This window comes from Rousettus aegyptiacus, unplaced genomic scaffold, assembly GCF_014176215.1.
Source record: "Rousettus aegyptiacus isolate mRouAeg1 unplaced genomic scaffold, mRouAeg1.p scaffold_m13_p_14, whole genome shotgun sequence".
Classification (NCBI taxonomy): domain Eukaryota; kingdom Metazoa; phylum Chordata; class Mammalia; order Chiroptera; family Pteropodidae; genus Rousettus; species Rousettus aegyptiacus.
The window spans coordinates 30017766-30044020 of record NW_023416289.1 but is presented as its reverse complement, the minus strand read 5'-3'; the positions used below and the strand labels follow the sequence as shown (position 1 = coordinate 30044020).

The 26255-nt window shown below is 42.5% G+C and overlaps 1 protein-coding gene across 3 annotated transcripts in view; it reads right to left on the bottom strand.

Moving 5' to 3' along the window:
* The window catches only part of ZC3H18 (zinc finger CCCH-type containing 18), a 55403-nt gene extending 29868 nt beyond the window's left edge, over nt 1-25535 (bottom strand). Inside the window, exons 1-6 of one of the 3 annotated variants that reach the window (XM_016129446.2) lie at nt 25366-25535; nt 18201-18805; nt 9828-9912; nt 8981-9052; nt 765-913; nt 347-439 (exon numbers count right to left, since the gene is read on the bottom strand). In XM_016129446.2, the coding sequence (XP_015984932.2) occupies nt 347-439; nt 765-913; nt 8981-9052; nt 9828-9912; nt 18201-18791 (990 nt within the window). In that variant the 5' untranslated portion in view covers nt 18792-18805; nt 25366-25535. Of the gene's footprint in view, nt 1-346; nt 440-764; nt 914-8980; nt 9053-9827; nt 9913-18200; nt 18806-24703; nt 25238-25365 lie in introns of those variants that run through there. The other 2 variants (XM_016129447.2, XM_016129448.2) reach the window with 2 other exon arrangements.
* Nucleotides 25536-26255: the final 720 nt, after the last annotated feature.

Here is a 26255-nt window from a genome sequence, read left to right as displayed (position 1 = left end):
CACTAGGGGTAGCAGTGTGTCCTAAATCTGGGGAATGGCTCTGAGAGGCTGGGGGCTGCAGCACCAGCTGGGTGTGACCAATGTTACCTAAGCCACATGAAGACAGGGGTCCATGTTCTAGGCTGGAACTCCATGGCCTTCTGGGCTTGGTCATGACCTAGCATGCCTCACAGAGACAGTCAGATATTGTTTTCTATTTTCCAGCTCTTCAAAGAAATCACAGAAATATACCTCTTACTTCAGAAGCTTTACTGAGTTTTTAGTCACTGTCTCTGGGTCAAGGAAATGCTAGTTTTATGCAAGAACTGCCATTACTCTCTTTCTTCTCAGGTTTTTTGCTAGTTACCTCTTTCGCATGCCGAAGTCCTCGTTCCCAGGCACTCTCTGTAGGAGGTTCTGGAGGGGGTGGAGGCAAAATTTCATCAACTACTGGCCCACCCTATTAAAAAATGAAACAGGAAAAGTTGAGAAAGCAAGCAAAACTTTAAAATCTATCAAGAAATGGGAGCAAACACACCATTTAAACATCGGCTGGCTGCACACTGCCTGGTCTCTCCTCAGAGTCTCACTCTGTCCTGATATGGCTTCCCTGAGTCTAGGATTACCTCAACACATGGAGACAAAGGAAGCATCTGGAAGGCAGCTCTGTCTATGACATCACAGAAATACCTTTTATGCAAGTGGCATTAATATGCTTTAAGCTGGAGATTCCGAGCTTAGATGTCTGATTTGCTAGTAATTAAAGAAAAGAGGTGTTCACGCACCCAAGGGTTGGCAGGCATCAGTGGGTGAGGTCCGAGAGGTGGGGCACCGTTAGGCGGGAAAGGTTCGGCTTTGGTGATTAGGGAGTAGTTGCCCTTGTCGTTGACTCCAGGGTGTATAAACCTACAATTCATTCCCCAGGTACAGTTCCCTAAGGAAACAAAAGTCAGGTCAGAATGGGTCAATGAGAGCCCAAGTAAGTACATGAGGTCAGACTTCTGCCTGTTTTGCTTGGGCAGCAGCTTTCCTGAGGGTCTGCTGAGCATGCTCACAGGCTACTGGTGTCACTTTTCACCCCATAAGCTGCATGAGCCCAAATGTGGACACGCCAAAGCCTAGGGGCTACACTGGCAGGGCCAAGGCTCACAGCAAGGCTGATACTCTCCACCATCATCACCTCCCCCCAGGGAGCCAGGGCAGCTATGCAAGTGTGCATGGGCTCACTCCTTAATGAGCTCCCAGCCCCCACCTCCACACACACCCAGGTCCCCAGCCGGCAGGCCTGGATAGTCTTGGACCAGACTCTCAAGCTAGGGAGTGAGCAGTATTTCCAAAAGGGCTCCTGAAGGGAGCTGGTCATGTTAGAGGAAACACAGCTTGTTCCAAAGTCACTGTGAGAATAGTTCATTTCCCCCTAAAAACAGAAAAGTCCAAAAGCCTCCCAGTTAGAGGTGGCCCTTGCTCTGTGGGTTTACTGCTCAGAGACACTGTGTTCTCAACCAGGCTCACAGGTGCAAATACAGGACCATCATTCTGACTCAAAAGCCACTCATACTGAAATAGAAATCAATGAGAAGCATAAAAATGACCAGAATTCTATAATCTTGTCCCATGGTCTTTACCAGCTCTGTAAATCTGCATTTCTCTTATCAAAAACTCACAAGCCATTTCAAGATATGTCTGCTACTTAAATGGGTTAAAGTTAAAACACATTGACAATTATAATAAATTAGGTGTTTATACTTTACAAAAGAGGACACCAGGGTTATTCAAGGAAACCACCTGCCTTTTTGACAGAGAATGCAAGAAGTCAGTTTTTAATCTAATCTGTGAGTAAATCACTTTTTAAAAATTTAACTTTTGAGTAGATAACATGTACACAGGCTCAAAAATACATACAGTAAACAATACCTAAGTAGTTTTAAAAACATTTTCAATGGGTTAACATGTAATTAAAATTTAAACTATTTTTAAATATATATTCACTTCTAAACATATTCCATTTGAACATTTGTCAGCTAAACATGTTTTCCCTTGTACAGTGTAAATTAAAGAGTAATAATCATTTGGTACTCAGCAAAAAATCAAATTTTACCTTTTAAACACTTAAATGAATACTTAAAACTTATGTTAAAACCAACTTAATATATTAATCTAAATTAAATATGAAATAAAATATGCTTAAAATTGCTTCTCTGGGAATGCAAAAAGTGACAGATTAACTCTTAAAATTCCTAAAAATGCCTGTAAAATCACATAGAAGGCACTTCTAAAATCCCAGAGTCTCAGGAGGTTTAAAGAAAAAAAGACATCTAAGAATTCCAAAACACTGTCTTCACTATGACTCATAAAAACTCATATTGTAGTCCACTTTGGTTTTGCAGTTAAAAAAGTAAAAGCTCATAGTAGAAGACTTGCAAGTATAGAAAAGTATTAACAATATAAACTACAACTTTTCTGTAATTTTTTTAACTTGGTGGGTTAAATGGGTATTTGTTACTCTCTGTTGTTTGTATTTAAAACATTTTCAAAACAGAACATTACCCATAAGCCAGCCCACTCACAAAAAAGATCTTTTATTGGTAGGGGGAGAAAAGAGGAACAGGTGGATGAGAAGAAACACGTGAGGAAAGTAAGAGGAAAAAGCAGGGCATGCACCCCTCCGAGATACCCATGAGTGACAGAAGCTCGTCCCATTGGACCCTCCTGCTCCTGGGTGTGCTAAGATCCTTGCTGAGCATATGTTTGGACCTCTGGCTACCAGAGAGGACAGATGTCCAGCAAACGCAGTCAGAAGAGAGCAGCTGGAATAATGCAATCTCATTAGCCTTTTTAAAATGACATTTTTGTCTGTGTAGAAAGAAGCCTGGAACTGTTGGGGACTGTGGAAAGAGACTTTTATCTTTTATTGTCTTGACTCTCATCAGCACATGTTACCTTTATAATTAAAAAAAATAATAATAATTCAACTGGGAAAAAACTATCTGGGAAACGGAAGCGAACGTTGATCTTCTGGTTTTAAAATTGTATGGTGGTCTGCTTCTGAATGGAATTTCACAAACACAAAAGCTTGTGGATTGTGATTCTGACTGGATGAATAAATAGGTTTACAATTATATAAGGACATGGCTATGAGCCAGAGGGAACAGAAGAAATGGCAAAAGCTGTGATGGGGGCAGGACAGTAGGACAATTTTCTTCACCTTGATAGTTTTCTTTTTCTTAACTGGATGGTGGGCACATCAGTAATTGTTTTATGCTTTTTTTATTCTTGATGCCTTTATAAACATTATATATTATGAAGAATTTCATAATAAAACTAATAAAAGCAATACATGTAAACAAAAAGTATCCAAATACTCTGAAAGATATTCAGAGAAGTCTCCATGCCTCCAAGGACCTTCCACAGAGGCAGTTATCAATTTATTGGGGCTCAATCGGTATACTCATCTCTATTTTGTCCTGGTTATATTATACACTGTGTTGAACCTTCTCCCCCCGCCCCTTAATATATCTACAAGAGTGGAGCTTCCAAGTTCAACAGCAACAAACCCAAACTCTTATCTGGGAAACAGATATGACATATGTAGGAAACCTAATGATCCCTAGCAAAAATCAAGAGAACTAGACACAGAAAGGACAGAAAATGAAATCCACATCTCCCATGCCAGCAACCCACTGGTCACAACCCACACACCACAGCAGCCCAAAGAATCCATATCTCCCACAGTTTGAAATGTCAGAAAAAAGTATGCCATGTCTGTGGGCACACGTTTGAGTATATGTGCATGTGATGCCCAAAAACACTACGAGATTTTAAAATTTCTCATTGTTGGTTCAAATGGTGATCAGCATAATGCAGTGTGACATCATTTTTTAAGTTGCAATGTCACTGTATTTACAATGCATCCTACTAGAACACTTGAAATTATTTTACATTTTCTCTATTTTTCATACAAAGTACTTGCTTTAAACTAGAATTTTAAACAAAGACTTGCTTATTTCTAAATAAGACATTGAAGTCTTAAATATTTCTTGTTCCCATTTCCTGTTAGTCTAAACGACTCAGAATAGGTAATAAATATCAGATTGTGAAAATAAAATAAAGCTGTTTAAAGTACTTTATGACAGGAAGGTAGAATATTTAAAAACAATTAAATAATAAGAACAAAACTAAGCTCTACAAATCTGTATTCTAATAGGCATAAATCCAACGAAACATCACACATCAAAGGACACAGGTATAAAACCAAGAACTCATGTGTCCTTTCCTTACCCATGTCTCAGAGGACTATGACTGAAATGGACAGTCACAGACACTGAGCAGAGTTCTGGGATATTTTAACTTCTTTAGGGAACACATTCATCATAGTAGTCAAAAAATTAAAATAATTTCTGGATGGCTTCCTTATGAATAACAGTTGAAACCAGCAGTTATCTAACTTTTTGGTCTTAGGACCCCAAAGAGCCTTTGTTTGTATGGGTTCTATCTATCGATATTTACTACAGAAATTAAAACAGAAAATTTAAAAACATAATATATGACATATGAAATTTGTTAAAAATGTTAAATGTTTTATGAAAATTATTTAAAAACCAACAAGTGATATAAATAGCATTATTTTCCTTTTTGCAAATTTCTTTAATGTTAACACAGAATAGACGATAGCTGGGTTCTAATGTCTGCTTCTGCATTCAATTGTGCCAGGTTGTTTTGGTTAAAATAGGTGAAGAAAATCTAGCCAAAAGCAGATATATAGCTGAACAAGGAAGGGGCATCATTTATTAGCCTTTGCAGATACTCTCAGATGTTCTTTGATGCTGTACCAAATTCAGCAATGCGGGATCTGCAACCCTATCACTGAACTTTTCTGACTCTATTCCACTGAAGTCCACTGGTCTATCTTGAACCGTGAATGAATGGGTCTTCTACCCAGGTATGATTCTGTAACATCACATAATGGTCATTTGGAAAAGTTCATTAAACACTACAAAGCTGTTAAGCTCGTGGTGGAGACAGACACATTCCAAGATTCTAATTTTCATTCAAGAGCTCAAATTTTATCATTTGCAATAGATATTATCAGTTCTCCTTAAAGCAGCAGGTTCACTTGGTGAATCTTTGAGAAAACCTGGTTTTATGGCCCTATGGTGTGTCATGGTCATTCCTGCGAATCACACACTTTGTGGGAAGAGCAGCTAGCACAGCTCACAGTGCAAACCTCCTATGTGCCCTCCCTGGAGATGACCTTTGCACTTCAGTGTGCAGCAGAGGGGCTCTATGTGCACTTCCAATCTCGTCATACTGAATGTAGAAAAGACACGTACTGAGGGCTCTTATGGGGTGATGAAAATGTTTTAAAACTGAAATGTGATGATAGCTGTACAACTTGGTAAATTTAATAAAAATCACTGAATTGTACACTTAAACAGGCAAATTTCATGGCATGTAAATTATATCTCATTAAAGTTGTTTTTTTAAAAAAAGATCTGTACTCAAGAGTAAAATTTAACTATAACTTTTACTGCTTTATCACAGATATCATTAAGTGAAACTGGCATTATTTAATTGTGAGTGCATGGTAATCAATAACTGACTATTAGTACAGATGATGTTATGAAAATAGTTTTCATCTCGGGGCCCCCTGAAAATGCCTCAATGACCCCTAGAGGTCCACAGACCACATTTTGAAATCTGTTGCTTTAAATACGAACAAGACAGGGAATCAAAAAAAGGCAACAGACATTTCTCCAAAGACATACGAATGGCCAAAAAGCTCATGAAAAGATGTTTGACATACGAATGGCCAAAAAGCTCATGAAAAGATGTTTGACGTTACAAATTTGCAAATCAAAACCACAATGAGTGAGGAGAAACCAGCCTCACGTCCATTAGGATGGTTACTAAAAAATAAAAAAAATTGGAAAACAACAGTTGTTATTTGTTGTTGGCAATGAGGTGAGAAACCAGAACCCTTGTGTACTGTTGGTGGGAATGTAAAATGGTACAGCTGCTGTGGAAAACGGTATGGTGGTGCCTCAAAAAGTTAAAAATAGAACTACCAGATGGTCCAGCAATCTCAATTCTATATATATACTCAAAAGATGTGAAAGCAGGGTCTTGAAGAGATATCTGCACATCTACCTTCACTGCATTATTCATAAGCTAAAAGGTGGAAGTGACTCAAGTGTCCTTCATCAGATGAATGAACAAACTGTGGTCTATACCAGCAATGGAGTATTCCTCAGTCTTAAGAAGGAAATTCTGACACACACTACAACAGACCTTGAGGAGATTATTCTAAGTGAAATGAGCCAGTCACAAAAAGACAAAATACTGTATGATTCCACTTATATTAGGTACCTAGAATAGTCAAATTCATAAAGAAAGTAGAACAGTGGTCCCAGGGACTGGAGGGGAGGGAGAATTGGGAGTTAGTGTTTAATGGAAAGAGTTTAGTTTTACAAGATGAAAAGAGTTCTGGAAACAAATGGTAGTGATGACAATATGAATATACTCAATGCCACTGAACTGTACACTTAAAAATGGTCAAATGGTAAATTTTATGTGCATTTTACTATAATTTAAAAAAAGAGAGAATAGGAAGCAGGAGGGAAAAGGAGGCCTGGCTCACAGAATGGGCTGAGTGGGTACTACTGACAGCTGAGTAAATTAGAGACTCAATACAGGACACAGTTTAAAGAAAATGCAATTTTTGCCTTTGTGAATAGAACTTTGTGTTTTGATGAGTCAACGTAAATATGTGAGATAAAAATATATCATAAACAAAGTATTGGTGCTTTAAAATGTTTCAGTTTGAATTCCTAAGTTCATTTCTTGTCACAAATATCAGTGTGATCCCATCTGGGCAATTAAATGACTAATCTGCGGATCACAACTTAGCTAATATAGCTAACAAACTTTTTAAAAAAGAATTTTCAAATTAAGATATAATTTACATGCCATAAAATACCACCATTTAAAGTATACTGAAATTCAGTGGGTCTTAGGATATTTGCAAAATTGTGCTATCACCACCACTACCTAATTCCAGAACATTTTACCACCCCAAAAGGAAACCTGTATTTATTAGCCACCATCCCCTCACTGTTCCCATCCCTACCTGCTGGCTTAGAAAATGACTAATTTACTTTCTGTCTCTATGGATCTGCCTGTTCTGGACAGTTTACATAAGTAGAAATGTACACTATGCGGTCTTGTGTGTCTGGCTTCTTTCACTTGGCATAATGTTCTCAAAGTTTATCATGTTGTATTATCAATACTTTATTCCTTTTTATGGCAGAATAATATTTTATGGTATGGGTAAACCACATTTTACTTATCCATCATTAGTTGATGGGTTGTTTCCACTTTTTGACTATTGCAAATAATGCTGCTACGAATATTCACGTACAAGTTTTATGCATGCAAGTCTTCGCTTCTCCTGGATGGACACCCAGAAGTGGAATTGCTGGGTCATACGGCAGCTCTATCCTTCACTTTCTGAAGTGGTGACAGACTGTTTCCAGAGCAGCCGCACCATTTTACATTCCCACCAGCAGTGCATGAGAGTTCCACTTCCATGTATTCTTGCCAAACACAACGAACTTTATTTTCCAAGTGACTTCTCCTGCTGTTGAAGGGAACTTAAATGTATCCATCTCAATTTAACACCAAGCTTATAAATTGCAGGTAAGCAAAAACAAGTACATCTGAAAACTTTCTCCTAACTAAGCAAAAATAGGAGCTATGTTCTAGAACGCTAAAAGAGTCAACCATTTCTTTATGTACATCACATTACTCTGCAGGTGAAACAAACAGTAGGGGGAAAAGGTAAATATATATTTTAAAAAATATTCCTGAAACAAGTTACTGATCACATCTAATTAAACTGCAAAAATTGCCACTTGCCACTAGCTTCAAATTTTTCTACTGCAGAAAGCCTTACCCACTGGTCTCACTACCTGACATCCAAACTAGTTCGACCCCCCAAGAGGCACCTTGCTCCTATTGTGATGTGACCCTGGTGACGTCCATAGAGATGACATCCTGTCCTTGTCCATCGGGCATCTCCTGGTGATGCTGATCAACTTGCAGTTCCAGCAACAACTTCATTCGTGTACATGCTTCTCTTGCTAAAATCTGGAAACTATTCCAGCGGTGTGACCCCAGCACCTGGGCCAGAGCCTCTATGGCATGAACGGTGGGCGCTGCTGCCTCCTGCCGTGGGAGCCTCTGGCTAGTCCTGACTGCCAGTTTGTGAACAGCGCTAATTGGAAAGGACTCCAAGTACATACACATTTATGTATACATATTTGTCTCCACTGCTTTAATCTAGAAATTTCAGAGACGGATTGACATTTATTCTCACATCATTATGGAAAGGAAGTCTTCTGCTTCAGTTTAAATTGTCTGAAATACCAACACTTGAAATACTTTTTAAAACATATTATGTGCTTATCTGCGGTCTTAGGGTGGCTCTGCTGCTCACAATGTAACATCTGCTCTATAGCACAAGACTATGCTGGCTGCCTTCCCACAGCATAGTGGAGCCCATCACTTGCAGGAGAGTCAAACTGTTTCCACTTGGTAAAAACAAGTACAGAAACAGCATAGGCCAAGAGCACATACCCTGAGGAGCATGATGACCCAGGTTCTGAGTGTGCTAGTCCCTCAGCTCCCATGCATCCTCATCAGGCCATCCCTCAGTACCAGGGACAGGGTTGCTCGAAGGCCACTTGAACTGCAGAACTACCCTCTCTGTGAGATGGGACTCCTCCGTGCCCGTGACCCCACCCTCCCTGTGAGGTCAGCGCACAGCTACTGAGAAGCCCGTCAGGTGCCTCTAAATTAAGGCTCACAATAGCTCTCTGCCCCTCCATGCCTCCCCTTCCTTCTGGCTTCACAGCAGTACACTGGGTCCAGGTGAAAGAAGTCTGGCCTCTGAAGCAGGGGGACTTTGAGGGACTAAACAGAGTGAATAGTGTATATTTTGTACCTTTAACCTGGTCTCTGAATGGTATGGAATTTGATATTGGTGGAAGAAGAGTGGATAATGGTGTCACAACATCTGGAAAAGAAGTACAGGAAGCTCTGGTGAACTTTAGATGGTACACGCAGGCTGGGTCAGTGAGCAAAGTCATCATGGGTCAGAGCACAATTAAGAGAAAAACATCTTCCTACTTGTCCAAGGAAAATGCTGAAATATAAGACATACCCAACCTAGTGCTGCACATCAAAGAAACCTTAAGACTGTGAATCCTCATTTCCATTTCCAAATCTCAAGACTTTAGTCCAGCCTTTTCAACAAGATTTTATTACATCACCACCTGTTACTGCTTTACTCACACTGTTCAGTTTTCAGGAGAGAGCCCTGCTGCTTTCAAGGCCATCCCTTTTGCTATTTCGAAATCCATTCCAAATGAACGATATACCTCTGATACATCTTGCAGAAAAGTGGTAATTTTCTTTACAGTGAGGGGAAAATGTCAACACTGGTACCTGAGGTACTTTGCCTTATAAAAAGGACCACTTAGAAATATTATTTATATTGTCTATGTTAAAGTCATGGGTTTGTTACAAACAGGTGGGCCTGGAACCACAAGTGTGAAAATGACCAGGCTGGCTCCCCTCTGAGTTAGTCATTAATGTGATAACCAATAAAATAATCTACTGTTTTATGCTAATGCCACAATAACCGCCATCACAAACTGTCACAGTCTGGCCCCAAGAACAGCCTTGCATAGGCTCCAGGGCACTCAACAGGCTGAATCACCACCATAGTCCTGGGAAAAGCCGAGGCCACACAAATGGGCCATGCAAAGGCCCCTCATTCAGACAATTACCTTTCATGAAGAATCGGCAGGTGGGACGAGGCCTCACCTTCCTGTCACTGGGGTCCTTTACTTCTCCCTCTTCCAGATCATCATCCTGAAACAAAGGACAATGTGACTTGCAGAAGGAATCATCTAAACGAGAGGGAACAGGCAAGAGGGGCATCTACCAATGGGCATGGCTTTCACCAAACCAGAAAGGATGCGGTCACAACACCCGTGTTGGGGCCATTTGCCAATTCATCTACATTTTCCAAACCTGATTCCTCATCCACACAATGCGACAGCTCAAAGCTTACCTACAAGTCAGAGGCAGACCATGAAAGAACATTGAGTAAAAACACTGTGAAGCACATAGTGCATGGGGTTTTGTTATAATTTTCTTAACAATAATTCTGGGAAGGAAATGGTTATGCTTAAGGTTTTTAATATTTTGTGCATTTAAACAAAATTTGTAGAATAAAGTATCTTATGTCCTTAAAATTCAACACTAACTTCTAATTTAAAAGTCTGGGAGCAAGAAGGAGGGAAGTTAGGAGACTCAGGTCAGCGATGACACCTGGCCAATTTTGTGGTCCTGCTCTTCTCATTCTTAGTCTAGAGTTTCTAACCTTGCCTGTCAATTTTTAGAATAATGTAGCAATTTTAAAAAGACCAAAGCGCAGGGATTCCAAAGAGCAGCCACGACCTGGACCGCAGCCCTTTGCCCACCCCAGCCCCCCCACTGCCCAGAGCCTTGATCGCCACCAACCTGCACAGACTCCCACCCATGCCCCTTTGTCACTAATGATCTGCACGCACTCCCACCAGTGTCCTTTAGTCACCACCAACCTGCAGATTCCCAACAGTGTCCCCAGGTTACCACTGATTTGCACAGAATCCTACCTGTACTCTTTAGTCACTACTGACCTATACAGACTCCCACCCACGCCCCTGTGTCACCAATGACCTATAAAGACTCCCACCCGTGCCTCACAGTTAAGATGTACCCGCCTCCAACCACCCCTAGCCCAAGCAGATATCTAGCTGCCCTGCTGACATCTCTGTTGGTTTGTCTAGAATGGAACTGCCCATGCCCCAGCCTGTTCAAGTGCCCCAGTGCAGGCAATCCAAAGGATCCTACAGGGCAGAGGTCTGGGAGTCAATGGACCCCTCTCTCATCTCCTGTAGCACTACTGTCTTCCAGACCATGGCCCAATCCCACCTGGTCGGGAGAAGTACTCCCTAACTGGCACCCCCCACTCTCTCCTGAGCTCGCCCACACTACCCACAGTGACCTTTTCAAACCCTAGCCTGACCATATTCTTCCCTCTCCTCTTCCCTCATCACTTAACTCATCTCATTTTCAGATTGCTGCTTAAGTCCCCTTCCTCAGGGCACCCCCATCTCCCTTCATGGTGGGTCCTCATTGCTCTCTCTCCTGCAGCACTGGTCAGGGTCATCAAAGCCTGCCTAACAGAATTGGAGTCTCTACCAGGCAGGACTGTATCTGTCTGCTCACCATGTGTTACTACTGGTCCAAGTGCAGTGCAGGGCTGGTAGTAAATGGTCAGTATTTGTTGAATGTAGAAATGCTGAAGCAAACCCTGGATTTATGATGGTTTATTTTTAAAGCTTAAATATTTGTATAATCTCTGTCTTGAAAATATTTAATTAAAAGCATCTTATAACAAAAAGAACGGATGCCTGAAAGTTATAACCTTAAGAGTACCAAGAGAATTTTTTTAAGAGATTAAATAATTAAATTTTTATAGGTCCCTAGAATTCATCTTATAACTGAAAATTTGTACCCTTTGAACGTCTCTCTATCTTCCTCAGCCCCAGAATAATTGCTTTAAGTTTTAGAGAAAATTAATTATGTTATGTCAAGACAGAACACCTCTCTCTCCTGGTCTTTTAGGCTGTTTTATTTTATTTTATCTATCTATCTATCTATCTATCTATCTATCTATCTATCTATCTATCACTTATTATTTGTTTGTTTTTTACTGCTTTTCTCACAGTAATGATTACTATACCAAAACCTGAATATGGTATTTACATGAGCTCAAATCTAAGTTGAGAGCAAATTCTCTTTTTGTTCTCATTAGAAAAACTAGACCCGTTTGAATGGTTAGAATCCATTCAAATCTTCCTGACTCAGAAATTAATGCATGGAGTGAAATGATGAGTACAGAGTAATAGTTTTTCAAAAGTCAGGATTCATGGTAAGTGTACTATATCAGATTTAAAGAGGTGCACGTTTCTGTAAAGGTGTTATTTTCAATATTCGCAAGAGCAAAAAGGAGAACCACCTACGAACCACCTACCCATTTTAAGATTGGTAAGCAGTCACATGAATCATATAAAGGACTATACACAGCTACTAAAAATGATCAGTAAACATACCTAGAAATGCACAGTAAAGCATACGATATAATGTCAACTCAACGAACACAGAACAGCATCTACCAGCTGACCAGTCTTCTAGTCCCTACACCTGCCAGGATAGAGACAGAGGGCTGTACACGTTGGTGTGCTGGGTTTATGGTATCTCCTTTAATTAAAAAAATAAAAACAATCAATAAATCACTCAACAATATAAAATATCCTGAATGGATGTTATGGATAGATATTAAGTGATGAATGATTAAAACAAATTCTTAATCTTACAGAGTTTCATGCAAATGCAACTCAAGAAAGTGATCTCTACAGCCAACTCACAGTGCTCATTTGTTTGAGGGCTGTTACATCAAGTGTGTAACATACATGAATTCTTTCAGGCCTCCTGACCATTTGACCTAGAGCAGAGGCAGCAGATAGCAGAGGACAAGGACAGGCCTTGACCAGTCCTTCGAGTGGCTGATACCTCATGGGCTCCTTTGTCCTCTCCTGGCTGGTGGTCCAGCCAGAAGCAAAATGGTGGGTATATGAGGACAGTGTTCATGAAGCTTTCCGCATACATTTCCGCATACATGGCTAAAATGGCACAAACATCTAACTGGGGGAGTGTGCAAGGCCCTCTAGAGTTTACAAATCTAAGGATAGCTCACTGGCATACCTCTAGCTGCGCTTCCTCAGAGTCAATATGCACAGCGCACATTCAACTTTAATGGATGGAAGGCCTGGGTTTGAATTCTGGTGATGTGACTAGAAACATATCCCTCCACTTCGAGCTGTGGCTTCCTCTAGCAGAATAGGGGTACATTCAGAGTGCTCATGTATAGTGCCTCGCATAAAACACAAGCAGTGAATGCCCAATGAGAGCCCATTATTTTAATAGAAAAATACCTAAGAGACAACATGCCAAAATAGGATGATCTCTAAGCTATGGTAGCATAGGGGATTTTTATTTTCTTCTTTGTGCAGGTTTTTATTTTCCTTAAAGAAAAAAAAAAAACACTCGAAAACCCAAACCAATGCCTTCGTATAAGTAGTCATTGCCAATATGGCAGCTCCTATACCAACGGCAGGTAAGGAGATGGTCATCACATGGTACGGCTGTGCAGGGAAGCAAACACAGCATGTGGACACAGGCACCAGAGCAGAGGCCTAAGCGTCACCTGAATGCTGCCACCTGGGCCAACCACTGTCTCCTGAAACCTGGGATCCTACAACTGTAAAATGGGACCCAACAATGCAGGTCTATAATCCCTTACCCCAAACTTTCAGGGCCAGATGTTTTGGGAATTCAGAAATGTTTTGGTTTTAGAAAGGTGATATAATGGGATCAGAAGCAGTACCCCATAACAGTAACAGTAGTAGTTCTGTGAGGAGATGCGTGACCAGCCCTACGAGGCAGTAAATACAGAAGTACAAACAGCCTGGTGTCAGCGTAGGCTGGGTCTGCCATCCGATGAGAGGAAACATTTCCCTTCTCAGGGCTTCTGGGCTCTCCTGGCCGAATGCAAGGACTGTGACCTGTGCTTACTCACATGACCATGCTGACCAGTCCTTCGAGTGGCTGATACCTCATGGAATCCCTTCTCAAATGTGGCACAGGCAGTGGCTTCCTAGGCTTTGTCAAAGGGACTGATACTATCCTGCACCTATGTGGCTTGGAGGAGAGCGAACACAGTGAATGCACCACCTGAAAGGAGCAGGCCTTGCAGATAGTGACTCCTTAGTCAGGAGGGTAAGCTGAGGATGACCTTTTGTAGAAGAGAGTATGTATCCAGACATATAAGAAACGGCTGCAGTTGAACAGAAAATATAAAATACCACCTGCAAAGAAAATGCTTCAAAGTATTTTTGAATGTGTGTGGGCTGAGAGCTACTACTTCTGACCAAGGAATCACATGGACTGTCCATTTAGGACACGGCTGCTATCCTGCTGTCTCTGAGAGGCCACCCTACCAGTGTGAGTCATCAATGAAAAGAAGAATGGAACAAAACATGTACCCCATCCTTTTCCAAAGGGACTGTATACTCCAGGTGGTTGAAATGACAAGATATAAAAACACAACCAAGTAAATGAGACAAGGAGAGAATAGACAGACCAAAGATGGGAGGACACAAACCTGTAAAGGTGAATCAAAGACACACGAAGGCTGTTTAATCTGCTCATCAAACTGAGAAGGAAGAAATGGTTCTGGTGAGAGACTAAGCAGAGAGGTGCAGAAGGAAAGAAGAACTTCATACAGTGGGAATTGATTACATTGGCTCCATTCATTCTTCTCAGAGATGCATAAATAGAAATAAAGCAACAGTTGTGTCTGATTTTCTTAAGTGTGGCTTCCTGAACAGGAAAAGGACTGTTAAATAAGGCTCACACCAGGCTCAGTTGCCGGGGACCTTCGGCCCCAACTCCACAATAACCAGGGTGCTAGAAACAGCTGGACCACACCTGTGTGCAATATCCCACCCCCTACCACAGCAGAAAAGTGATACTTCGAGAAAGGAATTTGTATCTGAAAGGTGTTCTGGCAGAACACCAGAAACATATAAAGGTAACTTAAGACCTTAGTCACAAACTGTGTGGTTTAGACAAAAGAATTTCAAGGGTTTTTGCACAAATTGACATCAGTATCAAAGAAATTACCGAGAGAGCAGAAAAGTTGGGAAGTGTGGGGGTGACGCCTCCCAAATCAGTTCACCTTTCCCAGTGACCCAAAATCTAAAGAGAGAAAAGCTGGGTGATACACCTGACGGAAGGGAAGAGCTCCTCAGTTACAGGACATGTCACTCAGCATTCTAGACTCTTTCAACTCAGCTGTTCCCAGCGACGCAGGACTGGAGGCTGGGGGAAGAGATGGAGCAGCGCGTGTGCAGGAGGGGCCCTTTGAACTGTGAGCCTCTTGATTTGGCCAGCCTGGAAGGATACCCACTGGGCATGGAACTGCTCGGAGGCCTCACTGAATGCACATTTCTTCCTCAAAAAACATCCAGGGAGTTCACTCTGACACCAGAGCTGCACTTAAAAGATAGGGGAAAAGTCCTCTGCGATGTATACTTTTCACCAGGATTAGAAACTTACTTTGCAGAGATTTAAACTAAAGGGGACCAGGCCAAAGGCCTGCTGGATGCAGGATGCAAGCTGTTCATGAACCCAAGTGCATATGTCTGGTTCCCTCTCCATCAGAGAAATGCCCCTGGGGACAGGACATTTTGGGAAAGAAAGACACAGGAGTGTGTGTACTTGGCAGGAACATGGGGCATATACTCTAGCAGAGATGTGACAGGGAGCCAGCAGTAGTCATTCATATACAAGCTAACACATGTCTACCTTAGGTTCTTCCAATGGTGGGTGGTTAGAGCTGATGCTGGTCACCCACATTCAGTGCTTGGACTGCCCTCTCTAGGTGCATGGCTCTCCAGGACAGACCTTCTGTTCACTGCCATTCTCACGGCATTCGACTTAAATGTGCCCCAAAGCAATGAGTTTCTCTACCTGCTCAGAAGACAGTTACTGACAATTATAACGTGTCAGGTCCTGGGGATACAGAGGGAGCCAGCCTAGTAGTCTCAGATGTAAGGAACTTGTGTTCTTCAAGGTAGGGAGAGGGGGACGGGAAACAAAAGAAACAAACAAGCAGATGACCTGGTTAATTTACCTGCGGAAGTACAACAAAGGAAGTACTAAGCCAGGACGACAGAGAGGCAGGTGCAAGGGGCAGAGCCTATGTAAAGGAGGTGACATTTATGCTAATAAAGGATGGAGAGAAGCTCAGAATGAAGTTAGGCAACCAGAAGAGATCCTACAGGGCAGGTGAACTCCTGTGAGGGCCTAAGTCACCATTTACAGGGGAGGCGCTATAGAGGTGAGGTCTGCCTGTCCTTGAGGTGGGGGCAGGCTCTGCTCTAACCTGTCACATTCTCAGTGCATTCAATAAGCCTGACACACTGCAGGGCCCGCCAGTGCTGTGACCAAGAGCAGAGACCTGCAGGGGCGACCTGGTTAGCAAGCATGGTCTGTGGTGCGGGAAGGAAATTGTCTTCTGTGGCTAAAACTGCACCTGGTCTCCGCAGCAGCACACTGTTTCTAACCAGGCTGTGGGGCCCCTCATGAGGGTGCCATGCATAACAAAACAAGCCAAACCAACCCATCAATGGTGGGATCTGGGTGGGCAAGAAAATCAAACTGGATTTATTATTTCACAGGTTGTTTCTAGGAGAAATCAGCCAATCTCCAGAAAAAATGTTTTCTAGGGACAGCTCAAATCAACTCAAGTCTCACACTGCCACATCTAAGTACAATGGAAAAAACCCACTGGTATGATGATACCAAGGCCCTGTGGGACCTGCAGGGAGGAGATACCTGACCCCATATGATCATGGAAAGGCAGGCGAGTAGATGGATTTCCCCCTAAGAGTGTGACTGTTCCTCTCAATGGGTAATAGACTATGTAGAACTCCTGGACCCAAGTCAGAAGCTCCCCCAAATTATCTGATGGCAGAACACAGACATGGTTTTTCTCTCTTTAACACTAAAAAAAACAATCTCACAGGCAATCTCAACCAATGGCTTAACATTCTGCTCAAAATTGCATCCAATCTGATTAACTTGAGTGTTATGGCACCATTTTCCCCTTTGCTGACCTTGTTGTAGAGGTGAATTTTCCAAAAGTAGAAGGGAAGTACAGCTAGCAAAACCTAAGGATACCTGCAAGACAATGTCCCAACAACACCCTTTTCAATAAGACAATATTAGGTACAGGTTAGTAACTTAGACCATCTCCTACACTTAGTTATGAGAAGATAAAAGATCTAAAATTCTAATCTTGTAACCACACACATACACCCCACAAGGTTTTGTTCTTATGAACCAAAGTTAGATAAGCAATGATTAAAACTCTATAAATTCACTGGGCACACTATGGCCACCTCACATTTTAAAATGGACTGAGCACGTAAGTACCAATGCATGGTAAACCTGTGGTTAAATATTAACTATCAACTCCTTCCCTTCCAACCCAAAACATTTCTGAGAGATATTCCACATACTTTTCACTAAGATGACTCTCAGGTAAGTAAAATCTCCTTCCCTGGGGTACTTAAATTAAAAAAAACATGTTATTTCAATCTGATCTGTCCCTCTCTTGGCTCCTTTGAGTAAAAGCATTACTCAGTAAGACTTCACGCTTTCTCCTCAAAACTCAATTTCTTAAAGATCATGATTAAAGCTCTTTCAAAATGATTATGTCATAAAATCCCAAATTACCCCTATTGAAGATGATATATTACAAGTCTTACCTTCTCACCTGAAGGACAGATTATTTAAATAAATTATAAGGAAGTGTAATGGTTTGATCAAAAGCTGAGATGTTTTGGCACACAACCCCATTTTATCCAGTCCTGGAGATCTTTTTAGATGCTTGGCCCAGCTGGGACTCTCACCAGAGGACAGGCCATGAAACAAACAAACAAAAAATGCCTAAAAGAATAGACAAAACTGAAAGGAAGCCTCTTGAAATTTTTCAATCTCAAGAACCTGACAAGGACTAAAGATCAACGATGGTTCTAGTTGAATGCTAACTCAAATAGAATTTAAAGATAGCAAAGACAAAGAGAGAAATTACCTCTTCATTTCTTTAAAAAAAGGAAAATCCAGAACTTGAAAAAACAATTGGGGCTAGGCATTTTAATACAATCCAGCAACAGCACCAGAGAGATGAGTGGGGGGGTCCGTGGAAATTCTGCCAGCAGACAGAAGACAGAAGTTTTCTGAATCTAGCCTATTTCTCCATCTTGATTTTTAGCTCTTCCTAATTACCATGGCGACTGCTCCCAGAACAATCTTATTTTCCTGCACTCTTCCATCCTACTTCCTTGTTCTGAGATGAGCAGATCACTGAATTGACCCTATGAAGAGCCCTCCTCTTGGCTCCTTCACCAGGCCAAAGTGCAGCTTATGGCAGGAAGTCCTTCTGGGTTTTATCTACACACACTCAGCTCAGGCATACTCACATCAATCTCCCCATCATCGATCTCTCCGTCATCATCTTCTTTTTTTTTCTCCTTGGCAGCCTCCAGGGGCTCCTTGTCTTCCACACCGTGGACACCTGCCTTCCCCTCCTCCCCAGGAGCTCCTTCTCCCTTCTCCTCGTCATCCTCGGCCCCAGCCTTCTCGGCTTCATCCTCCTGCCCGGCAGGGGCTGGTTCTTCAGGGACCTCCTCATCGTAGTCTAACTCATGTTCGTCCAATTCCCTGGTGACTGATGAGGCCTCGTCCCTCAGATCACTTGTGTGGTCTTCCTCCCCACCATCCCCCTCTTCTGCACGTGGGGGGCTCGTCGGGCCCCTGCTTAGCTCCTGAGCCTCAGAGTCCTGGTCCTGGTCCTGGTCCTCCTCTTCCGAGTGACTTTCTTCTTCCTCCTGGCTCAGTCCTGGGGCAGCATTTTCCTCATCCTCCAAATCAGAAGCCCTCCCCCCAGCTCCGTCCAAATCCTGATCAGATCCACTTTCCCTCAGAATGTCATCGTCTGAGAGCCCCTGCTGCTCCTCTTCTTCGTCCTCTGGAGAGCGAGGGTCCCGTTCAGGGCTCTCGGCCACATCCATCGGTACGCACAGTTCTGCAAAAGAAAGAGAACACAGAATCACAGCATTTAACAAAATGGAAAGTGAATCATGCCCTGGTTTTCCTGGCCCCGTGCTCATACCTGACCTGCAGGGGAGGATCAGGACTTGCACTCTGCTTGGACCTGCACACCTTCCCCAAACCCCAGACCCCAATCCGCAGACCTCCGCTGTTGGGTGTTCTACTGCAGAGGATGGCAGGCCATCCCTGCACACAGCACCTCCACAAGGCTGGACTGTGCTCACTAAGCTGTGCATTAAGTGCCTCACATCTGCAATAGCCAAGAAGAAGGACACCTGGTGTACCTCTTCTTCAAACAAGTGCAGACCAAATGGTTAACAGAAAGTGAGTGATGAGATGTGCACTGCAAGGGACAGCTTTTTGGATTTGGAGGCTAGACTGCTGATGAAATTCAAGAAATTTTGCATTACAGAATCAGGCAGCAAAGGTGAAGGCACACATTGGACCATATTTCTGGAGTTATCTGAAGGGTCTGGAGCAGAAACCCAGCCCATCTGTAGGCTGTCTCCTGTTTCTGAATGCACTTTTCCAAATATGACCCTGCCTACCAGAAGCATTTGAGATGATCTTGGGCCTCACCACAGACCTGTACGCTGGAGTTGCCAATGGATGCCCAAAAGGCAGTATTTATGTACTTTGCAGTTCTCACAGGAAGGTTAAGAACTATTATTCTAAATACAGGTATGCTGTGAGAAAGAACTCTGGCAGAAAATTTTACATATTTAAGTAGAACCGACCATTCAAACAGACATTGTTCAAGGGTCAACTCCATGGTTGGAAATCTGAGTATGGGGAGGGTTGACTGTAGTTACCCTTAGATTTCTGACTGCTCAGGAGATTAGCACCCCTAAACCCTAGTTGTTCAACTGTAGTTTCTTTTGTAAAAAGACTTGACAGTGCCATTTTAGATTTATTTTTACAAATCTAGATTTAATAATAAAGTGAGTATTTTCTGGTTTTACCACCTTAATGTACAAAGATAGTATACTGTTCCATTTGTTTTAAATGTAGATTGCATAAGGCACGGTAAAGTGTGTGCGCATGAATCCAACAGCAGTCTATAAGCAAACACCATTCACCAATGCAAAGCATAGCAAGTTACCACCAAGTTAGTCTGAAATAATAGGAACAATGAAGGGTTCAATGTTCACTTGATTCTTCCAAATTTTTTATTTAAAATAAATGTATGTCACAGTCATGCTGCTTTAGGATCTCAGCCAGATCTGAAAACATATATAAATAAATTTATAATTCTTAGATATATGAAGTTATTTTATGTATTTATATAACTAAAGATTAAATATATATATCTTTTAAATTTCTACTTTTCAAAGGAGAACCTGTGTTTAAAAATGTACACATCAAGAACTGGCATTGGTATCTGAACCTACAGTTAAAAACATTTTGGGGCTCTTAATGGAAATTATTATAGATCGGCATACATTAGGACAAATCACTTAAAATTCATTACAGTATAAATAAGCTAAATGGTTAGCAGTAATAAAAATTTACCAACCAATTAATTCAAAGTCATTTAAGTAGATGATTTTAAAGATGATTCATTTTTTGATCTAACTATAATATGCAGAGGTAGGACTACTGAAAGAACTATTAAAGACAGTTTGAATATGGTGTACTCTGGTGAAAAATGAAAAGCTGAGGTTACTCTCATGGCCTCCTGACCTCCCTGCACAGGACAGAGCCTGTCACTGCACACAACACTCCTACAGCCCACCATAAGGAGCAAGGATGAGAAAACTATCAAGAACAGGGCCGGCTGCTAGGACCCCTACACTCTCAGCTGTTCCAGATAGAGCATAGGGGCAGTTACAGCAATCAGCCATGGACCATTGACAAATTGGCAGCCTCCCTACTCCTTAATGATACTAAAACACATAAGATTTTCCTTTGTGTGTGAAAGCCTATGCTTATCTCTGTATACTTTTTATTACATTGTATATAGGAAATCTCCACAGAAGGGCAGGGACTTTTATCTCCCCAGTTGCTTAAGATAGCAGGGCACTGATTACTGAGCCTTAACATCACTAGTTGAAACCAAACAAATCTCATCCTCCCATGTTACAGACTAATGGTGACCTTGGCACAAAGTTACCTCTTAAATCAATCAACCAAAATTAAATGTCCTCTCAAACTAGTTTAAAAATCACAGGACTCATACTCTGCAGAAAACACTCCCTCTCTCAAGCTTATGATTGGATTTGCAACATACTATCCTATTCACAACTACAAACTCTCATAACCAGATAAAAGCTCTTTTCCAGGGCCCAGGTGCAAAGTGGTTTCTGCTTTGCTTTCACTGTTATGACTAGATCCAATCAAATTATTTTTTACATTTTAGTAAACTTGAAATTAAATCCTAGAGTAAGAACTGGAAGAAAAGAGTGCCTAACTTCTAATACTGGAACTAAGGCAAGAAATAAGGCCAGTAACATGGGATGTTTACCTCTTGGTACACTGTATCTTTATGGGATACATGGACTAATGCAAAACAGTGTGGGCTTCTGAGGCAGAACTTGAACCCCAGCTCAACAACTTTCTTCCTAGCTTTAAGATCTTGGGCAAATTATGTAAACTTGCCAGATTTCATTTACTTCATCTGAAGTATGAGGATAACAGTAACTACTTTATGAAGCTGTTGCAACGATTAGATGAGATAAGCCTGATAATGTGCCTGGCGCATGCTCCACACATTTTAACTTAAACTGAATTTATGTGAAGGTGAGAAAAAGTAATTCTCAACTTCCAAAAGTCATACTTCTTTCACCCCTGTCAGTTTCAGTTCAAGTCTCTTGGTGCACTCAGGAGTAATTCATTCACTGTTTCATTCGGCAAATACCGGAGAATCTACTTAATGTGGGACTCTATTATTAAAACAACTTCTGCAATAAAATCAACAGCCACCATTGTCCACTGTGACCACTACTCTGTCAGGCACTTGACCAATTTTTTCCTATCGACCTTCCAAATAAGTGATGTTCCCCTTCAAAGATAGGGAACCAGAGCCATATGGCCAGAATAGGTATCCTGGGACTGAACTCAGAGCTGCATCTCAAGGGAATGCTCAGTCTCAGAGCCATGCAGGAGATGAGCTTCTGTTCCCTGGCTAGGAACTAACCTCCACTCTTTGCCATTGTTCCTATAGGAAATGGGACCCAAATTCCAAACTGATTTTATAAATTCCTTTTTGGAACACAGCCCATGCATAAATTGGGGACTTCTACTGCACCAGTAGATTTCGCCTGTTTTCTCCTTATTCCTTCTAAAGTTTTGTGCTGATCCAACTATAGTCCTATCTTAGCTCTTCCAGAACCACACATTTTTTCATACAAAAGGAAAAGTTAACATATAATTTATAGACTAGTTAAAAAACAGTGATGATCATCATATGGAGATCCAACTTGTGACACCATTTATTTTTGTCCTAAGTTTGAATCTTAGGTATTTAAACTAAACAATAATGTCCTCAAGTTTGAATTATGGAAATTCAACATTCCAAGGAAGCAAAGGTAACTTCTCAGCTCTCAAAGGTAGTTCTCAGTGCTGACCAGAGGTGATGAAGCCAAAGGTCCTGAGTGCACCTGCTACTATCAGGGGCGATCCAGTGCTGTCAGTGGTATTTAGCTTTTTGGGGAGCAAGGACCGCTTTGAGAATTTGATGGCTTCCCTCCCTAGAAAACCTAGACACACACAATTTACCTTCTATTTTAGAGTTAAAAATCTTCCAGATTACATACTCTTGCACTAATTATACTGTACATTATTCTACAATATACTGATACTTAACATGCTTAGAGTACCTGTCTCCAAAGTCTTTTGGAAGACTCTCCTGCCCCCATGAAGTGCCTGAGTAGAAGGGCTCAGACCTCTGTGTTCTCTGTGCTCAGCCAAAGGCTGGAACTTAGTAACAGCTCCCATGTAATTTACTAAACTGGGATATGTTTTAGACTGAAAGGGGGCACTGTAAACGATTACAATAGGCATGAACAGGGGCTGTCCAAGGCACATCAGGACATCCAGTCACCCTAGGAGGCCCTGACAATTTCTTGAGGAAAGGAGTCATATCTCTACTTATGGGACTTCCTGGGAATTTACAATCTGAGGCTGCTCACAGGTGAACACCTTGCAGAGGGAAACATGCCAAAGAATCTCCCTGTTATTAGAAGCAACCTGAGTCAAATCTTGCTACACAGAAGAGGAAATGTGTCAGTGGAAATCAAAAGGTCCCACTCTGGACAAGCTATCTTTCTAGGTGTCTGTGTCCTAAATTGATCTAAGATTAATTCAATTTGGCAAATATTTGAGTGTGTGTTCTTTGCTGGGTGCTAGAAAAAAACATGTGGTTGTGTCAGGTGCTACGAAAAACACTGTTAAGTGTAGACAATGAAATGGAAGGTTCTCTGGTCACATCCTCACCAATGCCCAGGTACACGGATTTCACTGTTTGTTCTGCTCACACAATCACTGTGCAATCGTGGATTCTTTGCAAAGTTTAGAACTAATTCTTTAGTCTTTTGATCCATAAGATGGTGAACTTGCCCAGAGAACAGCATAAGTATCCATTACTATCTCCACTGACTACTGCATTTGGCAGATGGTGACTGACAAATGTTTGCTGAATGAATAAATGACAAAATCTTGTTACTTGACAAACTACCTGTTGCATACCAGAAATAAACTGGAAATAAGTGCCTAACTTTTAGAAGACCACACCAGAACTCAAGCATAGAGTGGAAGCTGTCTCATTTCCCAGCAGTCACTCTGGAAGACTGCACACTGATTCCAACAGCACTGCTAAAGCACAGAACATCTTGGGAACTTTTCTTTTGAGTGACCATTAGAATCTGCAGAGTACGCTCTGGTCACTCTCAGTGGCAGCAAATCTTCCTCTTCTCAAGGTGGGTCACTTTGAGAAACCACAGAAGCCATTCAGAGCCTGATCTGGTAAGTGAGGTGAGTTATAAGCCAGGTAAGACAATTTTCGGTCAAACATGGGGTGTAACTATGTAAGGAGACTGATTTTCTCATATGGCTTATGTATTTACTAAAACTCAAGAGGTTTTGGCAAAGAAGCACCAATGAAATACAAGCATAACCTCTTGGGATATCAACTTTAAACAGAGCATTCCCTATTTGAATGCCTAAATTCTAGTACATCTGGTTAAAATTCTGAGCCATAACTTCATGAACTTATAATATTTAAAAGAAAGATGTCGAAGTTGGTGACAGACACCACCCCTGAAGTGACTAAGCTTAACCATCAAAAACTCAGGGAGGAAGCACTCACCTTGAAATGATCTGTAGCTGTGAAAAAATAAAAAATAAAAAAAAAAAAAGAAAAAAAAAAAATAAAAAAAAAGGAAAAAGCCTTTTTAAACATGAGTAAGGCCACGACTTACCTGTTTTCTCTTTGGAATGACTCCACAAAGCTTTCTTACAAAGCTTAAGCATTTCCCACCCAAAACCAGAGAGGTCCAGCCTTTGAGACACGTTTGATTGCTCTCCAGAGCTAGCGGGGCTCCAAATGTCTCAGACTGTAAAATTATCAGGCAAAGACTCCCCTCCCAGGGCTTGGAAGTGGTAATCAGCCTGGGTCCAGGCTCATTCTGAATCCCAGCCTCTTCTGGGCAAGGAGCAATCCATGGGCTAAATGATGCAGGTGTCTCCTGAGAGGAATAATGAAAGTCGTTGCTATGACCCTAAACAGTTACTTCGATGTCAAACGGCCTCTTTTTCCATTTTTCCCCAAATGGATCTGAAGAATGACCTACTGTTGCAATTGAGTTTGCTGATATTTAAAATGATCGACTACTCTACCTAGCAAACAGCTGTTATAAAGAATTTAGGAACTTACGTTTTAGCAGGAACAAAACTGGAAGTCTCAGTCTTAGATTCTTCCAGCATCATAGCTGAAATTAGTTTATACCAAGGCTCCGACATTATTTGGGCTAACCAAAGGATCACAGAAGTTACATATTCCTAAGTGACTGGCGCGCGTCTTGAGAACAGCCAATACGTCCAACCTGTGCATACTGGGAAGCTGAGAAAACAAGTTCCAGTAGGCTCCAGAGAGCTCAAAGTTTCCAAAGAGCCCATCCCCAGTCTGGGCTGGCAGCCTCCGAAGGGCGAACCTGCGTGCCTCCCCCCCACCTTTTGAGCGGCAAACATGTGCCAAGCGAATGTCCCGGAAGAGAAATGACAGCTTCAGGAAAACCAACTCCACCGCGGGGCGCAGAAGCAGTCGCGGGGAGCTCGGAATCTGAGGGCTTCCAGGGTCCCCCGGACTAGCTCGCCGCAGACGGAACGCGGGGTCGTGACTGTCTCAGCGACCCCTTCCCGGGGTCCGAAAGCCATGGTTCGGCCGGAGGAGAAGCCCGGAGCGCTCCCCGTAGGCGGCGGCGGCGGGCTCCCGGGCCTGGACTCCGCGCCGCCGCCACGCTCCCCGCCTGGCCACCTCCGCCTCCTCCCCGCCGGCCCAGCCGCTTCACCGGCGCCGGCGCCGCCGCCGCCGCTTACCTCAGCGCGAGGGCGGGGAGGGGGCCACGATTCCGCTGGGGTCGGGGCGGCGCGGGGAAGACGTCCCTCGGCCCTTCCGCTCTTCACAGGCTCCGGCTTAAGGCGCGACGCGGGCGGAACAAACGGGCTCCACTACCCGCGGGGGCCGGCCATTGTGCGACGTCATCAGGCCGCGCCGGTCGTCCTGCGGCCCGGCGGGCTTCCCTCGCTCGCCCCGCCTTCTGTCCTCTTCCTTCCGGCCTCCGCGCGCTCCCGCCTCCGCGCGGCGCGCGCCCGAGTCTGCCTCGGCACAGGCGCTACAGGAGGCCACGCCCCCGTGTGTGTGTGTCGCGGGGTTGGTGTCCATACGTGCCGGCTCTCTGAGGAGCCTGGGGGGAGGGTTTACGGCGACTCGCGGTTGCATCACGTGCTGAGCCCGAGGTTTCCGCCTCCTGGGCTCCAGTTTTGGGTACGGCTCCCATCTTCGTAGAGTTGGGTGGTTTCGCCGTCAGAGCTTGCATATTTTACTTCCGTCAGACTAAAGAACTCCATTCTCTTAAACGTAAGCGCCCCACAAAAAAATCATTTTTGAGATACTGAATTTAAATATGAAAGCTTGAACGTTTTGAGTAAATGGCCCACATTTAATGTAATCAGTTCAACATAAAATTAATTATTTTTGAGATAGTTTAAATTTAAAAATCAGAAAATTTTAACTAGTCTTGCTTTCTTAAAAATAATCAGCTGGGAATCCTATACTGTTGGTGGAATGTAAATTGGTGCAGTCACTCTAGAAATCAGTATGGACATGCCTCAAAAAATTAAGAATAGAACTATCATCTGGTCTAGCAATTCCACTTCTGGATATCCACCTGCAGAATGTGAAAACACTAATTTGAAAAAATATACGC